The 17,982-nt window shown below is 41.2% G+C and overlaps 1 protein-coding gene and 1 long non-coding RNA gene across 11 annotated transcripts in view; one reads left to right on the forward strand and one right to left on the reverse strand.

Moving 5' to 3' along the window:
* The window catches only part of LOC122863096, a 30,281-nt gene extending 15,230 nt beyond the window's left edge, over positions 1 to 15,051 (reverse strand). Inside the window, exons 1-4 of one of the 2 annotated variants that reach the window (XR_006374907.1) lie at positions 13,830 to 15,051; positions 12,909 to 12,974; positions 10,483 to 10,709; positions 9,112 to 9,224 (exon numbers count right to left, since the gene is read on the reverse strand). This is a non-coding gene — a long non-coding RNA (uncharacterized LOC122863096). The remainder of the gene's footprint in view (positions 1 to 9,111; positions 9,225 to 10,482; positions 10,710 to 12,908; positions 12,975 to 13,829) is intronic. The other variant, XR_006374908.1, reaches the window with a different exon arrangement.
* Positions 10,954 to 17,784, forward strand: LOC122863073. 9 transcript variants are annotated; one of them, XM_044169188.1, is made up of 8 exons: positions 10,954 to 12,071; positions 12,181 to 12,510; positions 12,653 to 12,940; positions 16,800 to 16,892; positions 16,972 to 17,000; positions 17,130 to 17,213; positions 17,428 to 17,450; positions 17,570 to 17,784. In XM_044169188.1, exons 1-7 carry the CDS (start codon positions 12,011 to 12,013, stop codon positions 17,446 to 17,448), a joined length of 906 nt encoding a protein of 301 aa, XP_044025123.1. In that variant the 5' UTR covers positions 10,954 to 12,010; the 3' UTR covers positions 17,449 to 17,450; positions 17,570 to 17,784. The 9 variants fall into 9 exon arrangements, 8 of the variants coding, with proteins under 8 accessions (XP_044025123.1, XP_044025125.1, XP_044025121.1 ...); XM_044169190.1 differs by having other exon boundaries at positions 17,157 to 17,213; XM_044169186.1 differs by lacking the exon at positions 17,428 to 17,450.
* The last annotated feature ends 198 nt before the right edge of the window (positions 17,785 to 17,982 follow it).

Consider the following 17,982-nt stretch of genomic DNA (forward strand, 5'->3'; position numbering starts at 1 on the left):
GTTTATTTTTTAATTTAAATATAAAATAGTTTTATTGTTCTATATCTATATTCTGCTTTCAACTTTTTTTCTTGAAGCACTGCTCTGTTTTGATAGTGTTTCTCGTTCTTTTCTTCTTTTTATCTTGTTGCCTTGTGAAGCACTTTGTAACATGTGTTTTGAAAAGTGGTATATAAATAAAAATTCTTATTACAATGAAAACATTAACCCGCTATCCTTTGGCCCTTCTGGGAGGAAATTTAAGAATTTGAGGCACTGTTGGGTGCTGTAACTAAATCACGAGGTATAACTATGTATGCTTTGTAATTTTTTCACCACACCTCTACAACGCCTGTGTTTCTGAGTTTGTGTTAATGTGACCGAATTCTGAGTGCTGCTCTGTTCGTGTCGTTGCCTCCCCTTCCTCCTCAGGCCTCTGGTTCGTCTGCACAGCTGGCTGAGCTCATCCTGCTGCTGTCAGAGCATGTGTACACTGAGTAAACCTCCACATGCCGATGACCATCTTCCTCATATTTGCGCTCGGCTTTATCAGGCCCTCGATTAGTTTCCGGAACAAACTCACCAGAAAGGGAAAAACACTGCTGACGGGGTGAAAACCAGCAGACATGTCTCCCTTAAAAGGGCAGGGACTGTTTTTATTTGGTTTATTTAAGGGTGTCAGAGAGACATGACGCCGAGCTGCTGGAGGTCGAGGTGAGGTCATGTTAGCCGGACAGCAATCAGAAACAGCAGGATGCAGGAAAACTGAATGGAAATGAGTGAATAACACATCATCTTCCTAAATAACCACTACTCATTTGCCTTTGAGCAAGGCACCTCGAGCTGGGCTGCTGGGCAAGTGAGGAGGTTACTCACTCCCAAGTGTAACGTTACTTCCTTAGACAAAATACTTAGGGAGTGTCTGACAATGACTGGGGCAGGAGTGAGTGGTACTATTTATGATTAGCATTAGTAGCATTATTTATGTAACATGTGAGTTAACAGTGCTCTGCCTGTCACCAGCATTAAATAAGTCACTGACAGTAGGATGTAAATTATAGGAAGAGCAGCACATATGACAGACAGTATAAAGACCATCACCATAATGAGGAAATGTTTGTTAGGGAAAGAACCTGGTCTTTATTTCAAACAGACAAAGTCAACAGTGAATTTGCACAAATTTACTGTATTGACATTTAACAGAAACCAGAATCTTTCCCTAACCTTAACCCGAAGTGTTTTAGTGGCCTAAATTTAGACTCAAGATGCAAAACCAGTTCTCTGATGTCAAAGTCCTGAGCTTTGTGCGCCCATCATCCACCCCAAACTCTGAACTACAACTTGCGAAATGCTTCCTTCACTTGAAAAACACTCCCTGTGAACATTAACAAGCAGTAAATGTGTTTCCCATTAAGTTGTCATAATTAAAGTTAGATATCAGCCTTCAAAGCCCAACATCGAGCGAACCCTAGTCTCCAAGAAGTGTTGTTGCGGGTTGGTGTGTGTCAGAGTGTGTTGCCCCTGACTTCCAGCCACCTGTGTTTGCTCAGCAGCTTTCCCTCGGCCAGGCAGAGTGAGTGGCAGCAGCCAGATAACCCAAGGCTGCGGCCGTCTGCAAAGGCAGCAGGTTTTTAATACAGTTAATCATCATCTCTGCTCCGCTTTGTTCAGCGGCTCAACATGGACGATGAGGATCTGCGATGTTTTGTGCTGGCTGCAGGAGAGACACGAGGCCACAAGTCAAAAACCAGAAGCTTTCATGTTGACTGTGATTTGATGTGTTGTGGGATTTGAAAACAACTCTAACCACTGACACTGACACACACCCTAAAAAAACTGATACTGCCACCATAAAATAATGATGTAATAATAAAAAAATGTAATAATAAACTTAATTTGTTTAAATAGCGGTTATCTAGCTGTAGTGTCACTGTTGAGTTTATTAAGACAAATTTATTTAACATTTCATTCACAAAGGCAATTCAGAGTGCTTTGCATAATGCATTAAAAAAATAAAAATGTAATATAAAATGTAAGTATAAAACCTTAAAACAAACAGATGGGTAGGTGCGAGGTGGATAATGGTGAGTGCTCAAGGTTCATAAACAAAGGTTTTTAACGTTATTTCAAAGCAATATTAATTCATTTTTTAGACATTGATATATTATCACCTTAAAAAGCTGTTATGGCTAACATGTTAGCAAACAGTTACCTACATCCAGCAGATGCTGAGCAACATTAGCATCAGCTCTGCTAGATGTTCCACTTTCTCCATCAGCTAGCTGCTAAGTGTCTGTTTGGTGCTGAGCAGGTAGTGTACAGTGAGTTTATCAGAACTTGCTTGCGTCTTTGCCTTCTGTGGCCTTAAAGGTCCAGTGTGGAGGATTTAGTGGCATCTAGCAGTGAAATTGCAGTTTACAACCATTTGAATACCACTCGCCTCCTGTTTCAAGCGTGTAGGAGAAACTACGGTGACCGTGAAACTCACAGAAAACGCGAACGGCCCTATCTAGAGTCAGTGTTTGGTGTGTCCGTTCTGGGTTACTGTAGAAACATGGCGGTGCAACATGGCGACCTCTGTGGAAGGGGACCCGCTCCCTCTGTAGATATAAACGGCTTATTCTAAGGTAACGGAAACACAACGATTCTTATTCTCAGGTGATTATACACTAATGAAAACATACTGTGCTGTAAAACCAAAACAATGAGCTGAAAGATGCTAAAATGCTCAGAGCTGAGGGGAACAACAGTCTGGTGATAACGCTCTGTGGGTTCATCACTATGAGTGACACCTTTCACATTACACATTACTCATTTGATCCATTATTAATATGAAAACTTGAATTAGTGCAGCTTCAAAGATTGTCAAAATCGAGGCAAGTCTTTTCATGCTCTGGAAGTTTAGTTTGGAGTTATCAGATGATCTGAGAGGCCGAGAGAAAGATGAGTCTTAGTCCTAAAAAGAGATTTATAGAATACATACAAGTTAAAACAAACTCCATATTGATTTTCCATATTGACTGATCTCACCTCTCTTGTAGTCAGACTTTCAGACTGTTAACATCACTGGACTTTAACATTAAAATCTTGCCAAGAGCAACTTTAAAAAGATCTTCATCTTCGATCTTAGTGTAAAAATAATTTCCTGCTCTAACATCACAGTGATGAGAACAAACGATGAATTTGTGGTCTCACTGCAGTGGGACGTCTTTGAACCACAGATACTTCAAAAAAAAAAAAACAAGTAAAAAAGAAAATTGGGTCCATCTTAGATAAACAGCAGTTTGCCATTCATGGAGATGTACAATGACGCTTTCTTAAGGTGAAAAGAGCTTAAGCGTCAATCTGGATGCCTTTCAGACCTCCAGCCCGGCCACCCAGAGAGCTCTGGGTCTGGGGGTTTGGGGTAGGGATAAAAAATTGGCGGGGCAACGGTCAACTACAGCTAAACGTCAGAGTTATTTGCCTAAATGTCGTCTTCATTCTCCCATATTTGAAGTGTGGAAGCACTCAATGAGCGCTGAATATCGGGCTGAATATTTAGTTGCTTTAAAGTTGAACTGCAGTGCCACGTGCAGCGCTAAACTCAGCCAACCGCCTCTACGTCAACCAGCCAAATAAAACAAGTCAGAGCAGGTCACCTGATGGTACAGTTTTACAGAGAAAAGGCTTTAAATGACATGAAACCAGTTATATGTAGTGTTGTCTAATAGCTGGCAACGCAGACCCGCCACAACAAAAAGGCGCCTGAGACGGCGCCTTGATTCATGGGAACGCCTTGGCTCTGCCTTTGTGGCTGCTCCTCCACTGAGCAAATACTCCAAACTGTTCATTCCCCGCCGGCCCTTTCTCTCCTCCAGCACATTGTTTGTGCCCTTGCATTTCATTCAGGCTGGGGGGGAAGATTGCTCTCAGAGCCACTGAGCAAACAGTGGAGAAAGGAGCCTGCCATCTTTACTCTGTTCCCAGGAGAACTTGCCTTTTTTTATTTTTTTATTTGAGCTCCAAGCTGTCGAGCTGAGCCGAGAGTTTGATGTCAGAAAGCTGAATTAATTGCTTTAAGCCAAAGGGGCGGGCCACCCATCACCAAACGCTCCCTGAAATGTTTTATTGGAGATTATTAAAGCTTTCCCGCTACACAAGGTGTACAAATATTGGGCAGCAGAAAGAATCCAGCTCTGTTTTCAGTCTTTAATTTATGGTTTTGAATCATTTCAAGGAAAAAATTGTGGATGCTTTTCTTGTTCTTAGTCAACAGTTTTTAAGGATAATGTGAAAAGATTATTTCAGTTGTGTCTTTCCTCCAGAGAGAGCCGGGTAGACAAGAAACTGAACATAGTGGCAAAGGACCGTACTAAGCATGTGGGAGCCCATTTACTACAAATCATACACTTTACATAACAGCATTTAACTTCAGGCAGCCATTGGTTTCCCTTCATTTCAGTATGAAAATCAACTGCAGAGACTTGTATATCAAGCTAGCTTATATTTTTTGTCATAATGCTGTTTTGTGACAAAGAATTTCAAAATGTTGACTGATCTGAAAAGTCTGCTTTAAGTTATGATCCCATTTTTAACTTAAAAATAACTGGCTTCATATGTAACCTTTTGTTTTTACCTTAAAGGGCAACTCAGTATTACACTGCCATAAAGACAGATAAATAAAAAGAGTGTCACAATGGAAGCAGGCGAGGTTGAGATATTCTGACTTTTAGTCCCCTGGTGTGGGTCAAGCTCCAAAAACACTGGATCCTACACTTCCCATAATGCAGAGGTAAACAGAGACTGTCCTCCCAAGAAAAACGACAGCAGCAGTTGTTTCAGTAAACGTCCCTCTAGCGGCCGTAGGAATTCTAACTATTTTCTGTCGGGTGCAAAGCATGAAGTCAGGTGACATTACAATAACGCAACAAAGTCAGTGTAAATTGGTTATCATTGTAACCATGACGATGAAGGTCCCTTAACCCTAACAAAGTAGTAATTTTAAGCCAAACCATGTTGTTTTTGTGCCTAAACCTAACCAAACCGTAAAGCAGAATTATCATCCAATTCTGCAGCTCTCCTCGGCTTTACGGAGCTTTATAGTGAGTTTCAGCTCATTGTTTATCTGTCCGACCCACAACTTTACTGTTTTGGTTCACTCTCAACGCTCTCATAGTGTTGTTTTCGGCAGCTGTTTCTTGTGAAAAACCTCTAAAAGGCCACTGAACACGACCTGCTCAGCAGCAAACAGCAGCCAGACGCAGTCAGAGAGCAGCTGGTGAACATAGTGGAGCATTTAGCAGCTAGAGAGCCAGATGTTTCCCTCAGGAGAGACCAAAACAGAGCTAAAAACGAGTGAATATGTGATAATGGTCATTGCTAACTGTTTGCTAACAAGTCTGCCATATCTACTTAAAAGGTGATGGTATGTCAATGTTGTGTTCACAACTTTTTTCCACCGCCCCCAAGTGGTCAAAACCGCCCAGTTATCGAAGGTTTAACCATAGCGGTGTAAGATGATGCATGTGAGAATGGTGCTATCTTTGCTGTCCTCTCGATAGGGAAAATGTGTCTTTCTGGAGCGCATGAACCAGCAACATATTTTGTGGTTTCATTTGAGGACAAAAAAATGATCCAATAATTAAGGGTCCAAGCATATCAGGTGCTGGAACCCTCTTGGAAATTTCTGTATTTATATATTATATTATATATATAATAAATAACTAATATTATTATTATTCTCCCCTCAAAGTGTCAGAAACCGTAAGACCTACGGCAACCAAACTTGACCAGACAGGTTCAAAAATGTAGGCAACAAAAAGTACATCAACTGACCTCATGGTGGCGCTATAATAACAACTTTCATGTTTTTCCAATAACTTCAACGTGATAAAGAGCTCATTCTGCATACAAAGGCCTTCTCGTTAAAACTATCTCGTGCTAAAATCCCTCCTGCCGTGTTTCTGACCCCCACTTAACATCTACAAGCAGGGTCATTCATGCAAAGCACACAGTGCACTGATATACACATCTGTGCTGTGTGTTATCAGCAGATTAGTGGCTCTTTGTTAACGAGGCTGCAAACACTGAGCGAGCTATCAAAACTCCTGAACAAAGAATCTGAGAGCACAGAAGATAAACCTGCATCCTCTGTGTGTTAAATATTCAAGACTCCATCAGTTTGTCTCCTTAAAGAGAATGAAACACCATTTTTTTTCTACCAAATCCCCAAATTTACAAGATACTATACGTTTTGTACAGCTCATGAGCTAATTCATTTTGTGTAGGACTCCAAATGTTGCCCTATTACCTATAAATTAACTGCTTTCACTGACAGAAACAAAAAATTACCAATTTTTAATGGAGTCTGGTGGTAATTTTGTATCCTGGTTCATAAAACAGCATTATTCAAAACCAAATCTAACTGTTCTCACAGTGAGCCGAATGTGATGCCTCGTGATGAAACCAAATAATGGCTGAGTTCCCTCAGTGATCAAAACCAGCCGGTATACGTTGACAAAGTCTGTTTGGGGGGGAAAAAAATCTATAAAGGGTTAGTTGTTGGACAGCTACAATTGTGCACTGTGCAGAGTAAATCTTAGCAGCCAACAAGGTCTAAATAAGTGATGGTAGACTAACTCACCATATGCAAACAGAAAATTAGCAGAATATGACTGGAGTTTGGTGGTCATTTTCCATCCTGATCAAAACTTATCAAAGTGGCGTAATTCAAGCTCATATCAGATGGTGAAACTCACACAGGCTGATCATGGGAGTTAACTATGAAAATACATTATGTCTGCGAGCACCTTCTCGGGTTTAACCTTCAAAATCTTCAAATCTTTAAAGGATTACTGAGAGAAAAACATCTTTAAATGCTGCTTTATGCACAACGTCCCTACAGGTGACATGTCAGTAAGACTCCAGATGATGCTTAGTTACCGTTAAAGGTGGTGGGGGAGGTACTTTGTCAGACTCAGGTGTACATAGCTTAGCTGTGTTTTAAGATCAGTACAAACCGGAGCATGCTAAGGTCATGATTTAGTCATCTGAGGGCACCAGTACCGTTTACAAGATAAATATATTGTGCTCACAAATTATTATTATCACCAAAACCTGCATTAACAGACTTTTTAGACTTTTCAGAGTGTTGGTTAGCTTGCTGTGTTAGCATGAGCAGTTTGGACTGAAGCCTTCCTGCTGTTTACTGAAGAGACACAAAATGTGAGAGAAGAAGAAACGTGGATTTCCAGATGAGCGGTGGCTCACTGAGCCACAACAAACAGTCTGTTTATCTGCTGCTGCTGGAAAACATTCAGTGCACACACACACACCCATCCACACACACACACACACACACACACACACACTCAGCAATTGTCAGACCCTATATGGTGTCAGTGTTTCACATATTAATGAGTTTGGCTTATAGACAAAAAAAAAGGATCATTTTGTGTTTATCTTCAGATCATAACTGAAAATATGGATCTGTTTTCCTGCTGGCAACACTTTATTTGAACCCCTCATCTAGCATTTATATGTAGCATACCAACAATGAATAGATGCTTTATGACACACTATATAGTAGTTGAAAGCAGTATAAGTGTTTATATGAAGCATCCATGACTGCTAACTATGTTTGCAGTGTGTTATAAACCAGTATTTAGATGTTTATACACTGCTTATAAATGCTAAATAGGGGGATCATAATAAAGTTTTACCCAGTGGAGTGAAGTGGATTCAACAATCATAACGTTCATCAGCTTCCTGCTACAATCATTTAATTATTCACAGTATCTTCTCTCTGAATACTGACTTTCTAGTGACCGTTTTTATATTTAAAATAAAAACCTGGTTTTCTATTCTTCTTCAACTCACCTCGCTGTGTGCCAAGTGTTTTTTTATTTGAAGTAGCTAAGATATAATTTATGTGTTCACATGAAATTAAACAGCAGAGTAACATTATCATATTCATCAGTAACAGAGAGCATACAGACATTTCCTTCATAACCTGCAACAGGCTAAGGAGCAGGCTAGTGGCGCCATCTATAGGCCAGGATACATAACACAGCTTCACTGCACTGAGAAGATGAAACAAGCTACTTGTCTGCAAATCAGTGGAGATTAAGAGGAATTTTTAAGGCGTCTTTTTTCTTTTGAAACCTTTGGTAAAAAAGGTATTTGGCAGGAAAAAGCAAAGAGGAGAAAAGTCAAAGAGAGAAAGAAGAAGGAGTGAACAGAACAGGGAGAGTTGTTTGCTTTTATCATCATTAAAGTTTGAATCTATTAGCCGAGATGAAAAGTCTCTATGACAAACTAACAGTCGAACAGCCAATCACAAACTCTCTTTTCTTTTTCTATATCTCTGTGCACAGAAACAAAAGCTGAAACAAACAGGGACTGAAATATTAAGCGTATTTACAGGATGTCTGCAAATCCTGGAATATTCTTAGCATGTCATCAAATTACGATTGCTAAATAAATGTAGTCTTCAGTGTTTGAAGTCTCAGTATCTTATCTTATCTTTCTGATAAAAAGTCTGATCAACAAATGTTTTAATTTTAATTTTTTTTGTAAAAGGATGACTTAATATATTTTTTTTTTTACAAAATATCTTGCAGTCAGTCCTGTTTTATCTCACATTTTTATTTAATCTTTTATTTTATTTGATTTGTTTGTGTGTTTTATATTGATTGTTGTAAAGCACTTTGTTACCTGTATTGAAAAGTGCTATATAAATAAAGTTATTATTATTATTATTATTATTGTTTTCCATCCTAATTGCCATTAAATGTCTTAAAAAGTCTAAATATGATGAAACTTACAGGCTGTGAAATTGGCCTACCAGTAGATACAAACGACTCCAGTGAATGCTAACGTTAATGCTACTGTATTTATATTTGTTTTCATCATTTGTCTGTTTTCAGTTTTCTTTGTATGTCCTGTTAAGTGCTCAAAAGCAAACTGAGAGGAGGTAGGATATGATAAATGACAATAAAATGATGTCACCGTTGAGAGTCGTGCCGAACAGTTGAATGAATGGAAACTGTGGGAAATTCTTTCCAACTTGTGTTGCCTCTGAAGTGCTGACGGTGACACTGACAGACAGCAGCAGGCAGGAAACTACAACAGCGCAGCCACAGTTCTCACCTCATACGAAGAATATTCCTGCTGTCTGTGAAGTTTACGTTGTTCCTCTTTAAGCGTGACTGAAGGTGTTTGGTCATCAGTCCAGTCAGAGCAGCAGATCCTCTCCACATCATCTGTGAAAACACATCAGGGGCTCATATCTTTTGCCTTCACACTGAACCACAGCTTCCTTTTCTGCTGCTGTATTTATTTTTTAAAATAAAATCTTTATTTTAAAGCCCCTAAAGCTACCTAATAATTTCAGAGAAAGGAACTGATAACTGTAATTTCTTAATTGCATAAAGTTTTATTAAAGAAACTGTGTGTTAGTCAGTACAATGTGTCTCCCTGTATAGCTGTAAACGACCATACGATTCAGAACATATGGAGAATGCGTTTTCCAACAAATTAATATTCTGTTTTTTCAGTTCATTCGAGATAAGATTCTTTTGGAAATGAACCCCTTATAAACTCCACCTAAGTCTGTAATTACTGCAGAATTTCCTGGTTCTTTCTTAAAAAATATTACCAAAATCTCCTCTACTTCTCTCCTCAGGCTGATTTCCGAGCTCTTGTCCATCCTGCATCCTTATTCCAGCAGGGTTTTTATCAGGTTGCTGTGATATCTCACCTCTGACTTTGTCATCTTGCTCATTAAAAACAACACTCAGAGTCTACAGCCATGCTAGCTGCCCTGAGAGATAAACCAAAGTTGCTGGGTTGTGATGAACCAAAGTATTGGACATATAGGTCAAATTCTTGACCTGATGATGATTCTAGATTAAAAGTTGACGAATCATCACCAAAGTTATTGAAATTCACTCAATACATGAATGTACCAAATTAAACACCAATCCTTCCAGTAGCTGAGACAATTCACTCAAAACCACACATTTCAGCCTCATGGTGGCGCTAGAAGAAAACATCACCAAATTCACTAGGATCCATGTCTGGGCACCATGAATGTCTAATATCAGCTTCAACATGAGCAACAAAATGTTGCATACACATATTTTCTTTCAGCAGCTGTCCTTTGAGCTGGAAGCTCTGACTGTTACTGACCATAATTTAGGCAACAGGTTTATAACTGTATAACATTATTCTGTTGTGGCGTTAGTTTCATTATCTCATGCGTTTGGCCGTGAGTGTGTGATCTGGCAGACTACCGGACCCATCAGCCTAATACTTGTTGTGCACATCTGCGACTGTGTGCTCGAGGACCTCTCGTGGTTACCGTGAGTCAGAATTTTTAAAAGAAAAACTATTTTATTAACTGCGCCTATCATAAAGCTTAGACTCTCGTCTTTTCAGCAGTATTCGCCATTTTACGATATGCGTTACGACATAGCAAAAGCATTTCCGGCAATCGGGTAGGCTAAAAACAAGGCTTACCTAGTCTGTTGCAGGCGACATTTTGGCTTTTGTTGTGGCTCAAAAACTGACACCCAGTTTGGTCTCATCTTGAACCGGAACATCTGCACATTAACGCCACACCCGATATGTTACGATCCACTGAAGTTAGGCTCGATACACATCCCCGTTTTTGTTATTTTCGCCGCCATCTTGACTGTAAGGGAGCCCGGAGGGACAATTGAGTGCGCTTCAACTCTTCTTTGTTTCTGAGGGGAAAAGGAGGGGTTTTATTTAGTTTGGTGTGTTACAACTAAATGTTGTAAATAAATCAAATGTTTTAGATAAATAACAATGTTTAAATTCAGCAGTGTGGGCTTATCATCCCATTTATTGTTTCCTTATTAAGTTTATAATAAATAATAATAATAATGAAACTTTATTTATAGAGCACTCATCAAAACAAAGTACAAAGTGCTTCACAACAAGAGAAATCAAATATCACAGTGAATGACCAAATATAAAGAAATTAAATACATAAAATACACAAAAGCAATCAAATAAGCAGCCAGTTCAGGTAAAATCAGGATCTGCTTTCAGATAAAAATGTGTTTCGAGACGCGACTTAAACGAAGAGACTGACTCAGACATCCTCATTTCTTCTTACACAGTTAAGCGAACCCAGGATGCTCGGTTACAATACCATTACACTATTCTGTGCATCTTAAAGAAAACATAAACTATACTATACAAAAAAAAAACCTTCTCCCCTTGACTCCACTACTCTCATGCAGACACGCTGGACACACAGCCTGCGCTGCACTTCCTGTTCCCCACCCACATGCCCCCCAGACACACCTGGTGGACGTCTGCGCTCTACCGAGTGCACTCTTCTTGTTCGTGCTTTGTACTATATAGAACAAAAGACTACCACACACTTTCCTCTTCACTTGCAGTCAGAGATATTTAATTAATAACAGTTCAATAAAATAAATTCATTGTTATTAATTAAATATCTCTGACTGCAAGGGCATACGACAGTATGCAGGAGTCTTTTGTTCTGCATTTTCAACCCATGGTCTTCCTCCTACACACCTGTCAATTTACAAGTGTGCAAAAGTTTTGCTTTTCATTATATAATATATATAACATGGCTTGCAAACAGTTAAATAGGTCAAGTGACTCAATTCATCATCCATTTCAGCACCATGGACAGCAACATCACAGACCTTTTAATGGACTTCTAATTGACGTTTTGGGAAACCTGTAAGGCGGCAGTGGAAGGACGGCGGGTGTCTGCACGACAAGTTCATCATCAACATGCAAGTTTATGACTGAGAAAACACGTAATAGCGATTGGACGGAGTCATCGCTGAACTTCCTTAAACGTCCACGGTGTCTCCTCCAAAGTTGAAATAAAGAATACGCCCTCGCTTCCCCCACAAAAAAAAAAAAATCAGGAACTTACACAATAATGAGTTAGTAACAGTAAGTTACGAGTAAGTGATGACCATCTAAAAACAAGCACTGCATTCAAGGTGCCATTAGAGTGACGGAGCCTGACAGCAGAATGTCTTCTTTCAGATGGATTGACATTTCACTATTTCTGATGCTACTACTTCATTTGACAAGTAAGACAATATTTAAAATGTGATACACTACAATTGTTATTATCACTCAAATACAGCACGTTTTGTTAAAACACTTTTTTATAATATTCTTCTCTTATTTCCTGCACAGAAGTAACAAGACAATATTCCAACATCGCTGTAAGACATGGAGATGAAGTCACTTTGCCTTGTGAAAATGTGATAGACGGTCAGCGAAAATGTGACGGTACTACATGGCTCTTCAGTCATTCAAGACACACAGCAGCAGTAGAGCTGATTAAACTTGGGCAGATTGGTGAAAGAGCCAAAGCTAAATCAGACAGACTGAGTGTTACAGCGAGCTGTTCTCTGGTTATAAAGAAGGTCACAGTCGAGGATGTTGGTCGTTATGACTGCAGACAGTTCAGATCAGGACGACAACAAGGTCCAGACTCTCAGGTTCTTCTGTCTGTTGTTACCAGTGAGTATTTACATCATAATGTTTTCAGCTCAAACTGTCTTGTTAGAACAATATACTGAAACATTACAATAATTATGATCACAGTGATGAAGTTAATTTCACTCTTTTTGTCTCTCTCTCACAATATCTCCATCTTCTCCAGTGACTGAACAGCAGAACTATGATATGAACATCTTGTTCTGCTTTGAGTGGACACGTGGAAGGTGCACACACAAAGTCGAGTGGCTGCATCGAGTTCATGATGTGGATAAAGATAACACAGATTTAAAAACATCACAGTGTCAGTGTTCAGCCACTGCGACATTTATGACTTGGCATCTTGATCACAAGTCCAACTATTATGAGTCATTCAAGTGTAAGGTGACAGATATTCAGACTGGAAAAGTTCAGCTGGTTACCTTCAGCCCTGAGTCTTCCGGTGAGAGAACAGGTGAATATAAAGAGCTGTTTAAAATCCCTTCATCCTAATGTGAAAATGAAAACATGAATTTAATGAATATGAGTATTTTTAGGGTTACATCATTCTTTCTCGTGTAGTTAATACAGCTTGTGAACACGCAGTATTTTCTCCTCATACAGTCTGGTGAGTTTATTTTTTTCATAACACCAGCATCACCAATATTAAACTCAACAGCACAACAAAGTGAGGAAACAGCTTAGTTCCTGCACATTTTACAGATTGGAGAAACATATTGTCCTGCCCCACAACAGCAATATAGTCACTGAGAGAAGAAAATGATATTGTCTTCAAATCCACAAAAATAACAGATTTTATTTATAAATTGATGATTTGTTCACTCATCTCGGGTCTGTTCGTGCATGAACAGCTGTGCCTAAACATCATACAGCTCTTGGATACTGGTTTGCGCATTCCTGGCAGTTTCATCTGCAATCTTCGCCTCGTCCCTGAGATCGCCAGAACACCCGATGCGACGCACCCGACACGGCCGGGCGGAAGTGCTCGCAGGCGGCCTCGAGATCGTAAACAAAGGCGGGTGGAAGCGCGGAGGGCTAAGAGCTAAGCTAAAGCTAACACCACACCGGTTCTCTTTACCCAGCAGTTTCCTCGCAAATGTACGATAGTTGGTGAACAAAATGGACGAGATTCGACTCCGCAACATCAACAGCAGAAGACTTTTGAACTGCAATGTCATGATCTGCACTTAAACATGGCTACACAGCTGCAAACCGGACAATGCTATCGAGCTAGCTGGACGGCAGATGGATCCGGTAAGTCCGGAGGCGGAGGACTGTGCATTTACGTGAACAAAACTCGGTGCACGAACTCTGTTATTGTTAGGAGACACTGCTCAGCTAACCTAGAGTTTCTCATGGTTTAATGTGGACCGTTTTATCCGCCACGGGAGTTCACTTCCACCATTACAGCGGCAGCTTCTGTTCTTCCGGATGCGGATGCCAAGCTTCATGCGGCCGTCAGTAAACAACAGGCTGCATTTATTGTTGCGGGAGATTTTAATCACTCAAACTTAAAGGCAGTGCTCCCCAAATTTCACCAGCATGTTTCCTGTCGCACCAGAGGAAACAAAACTTTGGACCATGTCTACACAAACATGGCTGAGGCTTACGCCGTGACCCTCCCTCCTCCACCCCCACCTCCACCTGGGTCAATCTGATCACCTTTCTTTGTTCCTCACCCCCAAGTGCTCACCTCTCATCAATAGTGTGAAGCCATCAGTGAGGACCATCAAAGTGTGGCCAGCGGGGGGGTAGACTCCACACTCCAGGACAGGTTTCAACACAGACTGGAGTATGTTTGCCTCTCAGGCCACCTGTGGCTCTCATAGATAGCTACACCTCCTCTGTACTGGACTACATCAACATCACCACAGACAGAAGCAGATCACCAAAAAGCAGAAGCCATGGATGAACAAGGAGGTGCGCCTCCTGTTGAAGGCACGCAACACTGCCTTCAGATCAGGTGACGCACAGACCTACAGCACATCCAGGGCAAATCTGAGGGGGGGGGCATCAAAAAGGCCAAGCACTGCTACAAGCTAAAGTTACAGGAGCACTTTTGCAACTCCGACCCTCGACGCATGTGGCAGGGCATCCAGGCCATCAGCAACTACAAACCCAGACCCTCCACCCCCGTGGCCACAGAAGTCTCCTTCCTGAACGAGCTTAACGACTTTTATGCTCGCCACCAAGCTCACACCCTCAGCTGACCACCCGACCGCCACACACCACAGAAGTCCACACTGCACTGAACCGGATCAACGTGCGCAGGGCTGCTGGACCAGGCGCGTACCAGGAGGTACCGGGCGCGTACTCAAGGCATGTGCAGAGCAGCTCGCTGGGGTCTTTACGGATATTTTCAACCTGTCCCTCACCTAAGCAGCTGTGCCAGCATGCTTTAAATCCACCTCCATTGTGCCTGAACGACTACCGCCCGGTAGCACTCACACCCATTGTTATGAAGTGCTTTGAGCGACTGGTCCTGGCACACCTAAAGGACTTCCTCCCATCCACACTGGACCCACACCAGTTTGCCTACCGCAGCAATAGGAGCACAGAGGATGCAGTCTCCATGGCACTGCACTCTGTACTCACACACTTGGACAATAAGAACACTTATGCACGAATGCTGTTTGTTGACTTCAGCTCTGCATTCAACACTGTCATCCCTTCCAAGTTAATCACCAAACTTGGAAACCTAGGCAATAACACCTGCATTTGCAGTTGGATTATGGACTTCCTGACAAACAGACCTCAGCTTGTTAGGTCAGGCCACAACTGCTCCACCACCATCACACTCAACGCTGGCGTACCACAGGGCTGTGTGCTGAGCCCCTTCCTCTTCACACTCGACTGCAGGCCTGCGCATGGAGCTAACGCCATCAGTTTGCAGACGATACTGCGGTGATTGGTCTCATCAGCAACAACGATGAGACTTCCTACAGGGAGGAGGTCCAGCACCTGGCCACATGGTGCTCAGACAATAACTTGCTCCTTAACACCTCCAAGACAAAGGAGCTCATCGTGGACTTCAGGAAGGAGAGAGGAGGCACATATGACACCATCCACATTAACGGGATGGCTGTTGAGCTCCAACTTCAAGTTCCTGGGGACCCATATTTCGGAGAACCTGTCCTGGACCACCAACACCTCCTGCCTGGTCAAGAAGGCTCACCAGCGCTTCTTCTTCCTGACCACACTGAAGAAGAACCAACTGTCCTCAGTTGTCCTGGTGAACTTCTATCGCTGCACAGTAGAGAGCATCCTAACCAGCTGTGCCACAGCTTCACAGGGACTCCACTTCCAGCCATTGAGGACATCCAGAGGAAACGCTGTCTGCGTCGACCCCGCAGCTTTCTTAAGGACTCCCCTCACCCCGCCCAGAGACTGGTATCGCCTCAGGTGCCTCCGGACCAGGACCAGCAGATTGAGAAACGGCTTTTTTCCCAGAGCTGTCTTCCTACTGAACTCTGCCCCCCGCTGATATCACTGTCTCCTCATATACCTTAACTTAAATGCTGCAATATTGATTTTGCTACATGTACCACATGTTCACTTGCACTACCGGACTATTTAGTTATACATATACTGCATCATTTGCACACCAGTACTACGTACTGAACACTGCAATAACTCATCTACTGCACTGTTAACTATTTCCATAATTTGCACTACTTCATATTCATTGCACTGCTGTTCTGCCCAGTCCAATTCACTATTGTACATATCCATCAGTATACTTCTGTTTATAGTAATGCCATCTGTATATAATGTCCATAGTACCACAATATTTTCATAATACTGCTCTATCCTGCATTTATGCAAACACTTTATATGCTGCACTTGCTTATTGCACTTCTGGTTAGACCTAAACTGCATTTCGTTGCCTTGTACTTGTACATGTGTAATGACAATAAAGTTGAATCTAATCTAATCTATCCAATATGAAACACGTCTCCAAGAGTAGTGAATGGTATTTATTCACCTGTACAACTAGATTTGGTATTAAATGTAGATGTGTGCACTAAAGGAAAAACGCCCTTATTTGTCAACTTAAATTGCATCCTAAATGTTTTTTCTTACCTGATGCATTTTAATTTTGGAGAGAGTGAATCATGATTCACCGTTACATGAGAAACACATTTGCAACTTGTTCATATTATTTCCGCTGCCCCACACAAACCTGCTCCTTAAAATGTCTTTAAATCTGCCAAAGTCCTTCAAATGTATATTGGAAATAAAAATGTGTTTCTGCTCATTTTTTCTAAAACTTTCTTCTCTGACATTATTTTTCTGTTCCACTGCTCGTACAGATTGTTCTGCTCTGAACTACATAATGTTGGTTATGCGTGTGGCTGAACTCCTCCTAATCACTGCGATTACTGTTCTTCTCATCAGAGCTCGAGGTGAGAAACATTTGTTTGGACTGATTAACACAAACTGTAAGTTTAGAGCTGAAATGTTTCTCTGTGCTTTATTTCCCAGGGAACCAGAGACCACCTGACGACAACACTGTGAGCTGAAAATAAAAACTGAATGAACGATGTGTCAAACTGATAATGTATATGAATGATCAGGGACTGTGAGTCAGTGTAAATGATGATAAGCTGCTGGTGCTAACTGTTCATGTTACTGTAATGCAGGACTGTGAATGTCTCCCTGTTTGTGAGGTTTTGAACTCAGTAAGAAGCCGAACAGTGAAGCGTTCTGGTCCAGCAGCCAGTCAGGTAAAGATCAGATCAGACAGTCACTGATGGTGCGTTCAGGTTCTGCTGATTCATCTGTGAACTGTGTTCAGTTTCAAAACTCCAGCAGTCAGCTGGGAGGAAAATGTGTCAGTTTATATACACTTTTATATAGTATATATAGAAAGTACATTTTCATACTATATACTTTCCCCCCGCATGTCCTTCGTTGCCACATCAACACTTCCTCTGTCAGTGGCAGAAACACAGTAACTGATGGTGCGTTCAGGTGCTGTCAGATTATTTCCTACTTCCTTGTGTTAAATGTGCGTCAGTGCTGTGAAAGTTGTCAGTTACAGTGTGTCAGAGTGAGGGTTTGTTTGTGTTGTGGTCCACAGGTGAATGATGATGAAGATGATGGTGAACTATGAAAACTTTGGAGACCCTTCTGCCTCAGTCAGACTCCGCTGATCAACAACTTCCATATCAACATCAACTCACCAGAGAAAAGACTCCACTGCAGTTAAATAACATCATGGAGTCAGTAACAATCTTCTCTTTATTATATCTGATAACAATATAATCTGCAAATAAAGAAATGTTTACCACTTAATTCTACACTGTGTTTTGGGATTCCTTCATGTACTAACAGTGTCATAATGGAAAGTGAATATTGTTTCCTATGAATGTCCCGCCTCTACTATTAGCACAACCTCCCTCCTCTTGTCCACTTCTAGTAGTAAACCTTCCCTCTGTTGGGTTGAACAGCTCTGTTCTCACTGGGAACTCAAATGTGTCTAAACACAGATAG

Source organism: Siniperca chuatsi, linkage group LG16 (genome assembly GCF_020085105.1).
Source record: "Siniperca chuatsi isolate FFG_IHB_CAS linkage group LG16, ASM2008510v1, whole genome shotgun sequence".
In the NCBI taxonomy this organism is placed as follows: domain Eukaryota; kingdom Metazoa; phylum Chordata; class Actinopteri; order Centrarchiformes; family Sinipercidae; genus Siniperca; species Siniperca chuatsi.

Excerpts from the sequence above, each read along its gene's own strand:
- LOC122863073 (XM_044169186.1), top strand. The coding sequence starts at position 12,011 with ATGTCTTCTTTCAGATGGATTGACATTTCACTATTTCTGATGCTACTA. Across the intron at positions 12,072-12,180 it reads GCTACTACTTCATTTGACAA|AAGTAACAAGACAATATTCC; the intron begins GTAAGACAATAT and ends TTTCCTGCACAG. Across the intron at positions 17,001-17,129 it reads GACCACCTGACGACAACACT|GACTGTGAATGTCTCCCTGT; the intron begins GTGAGCTGAAAA and ends ACTGTAATGCAG.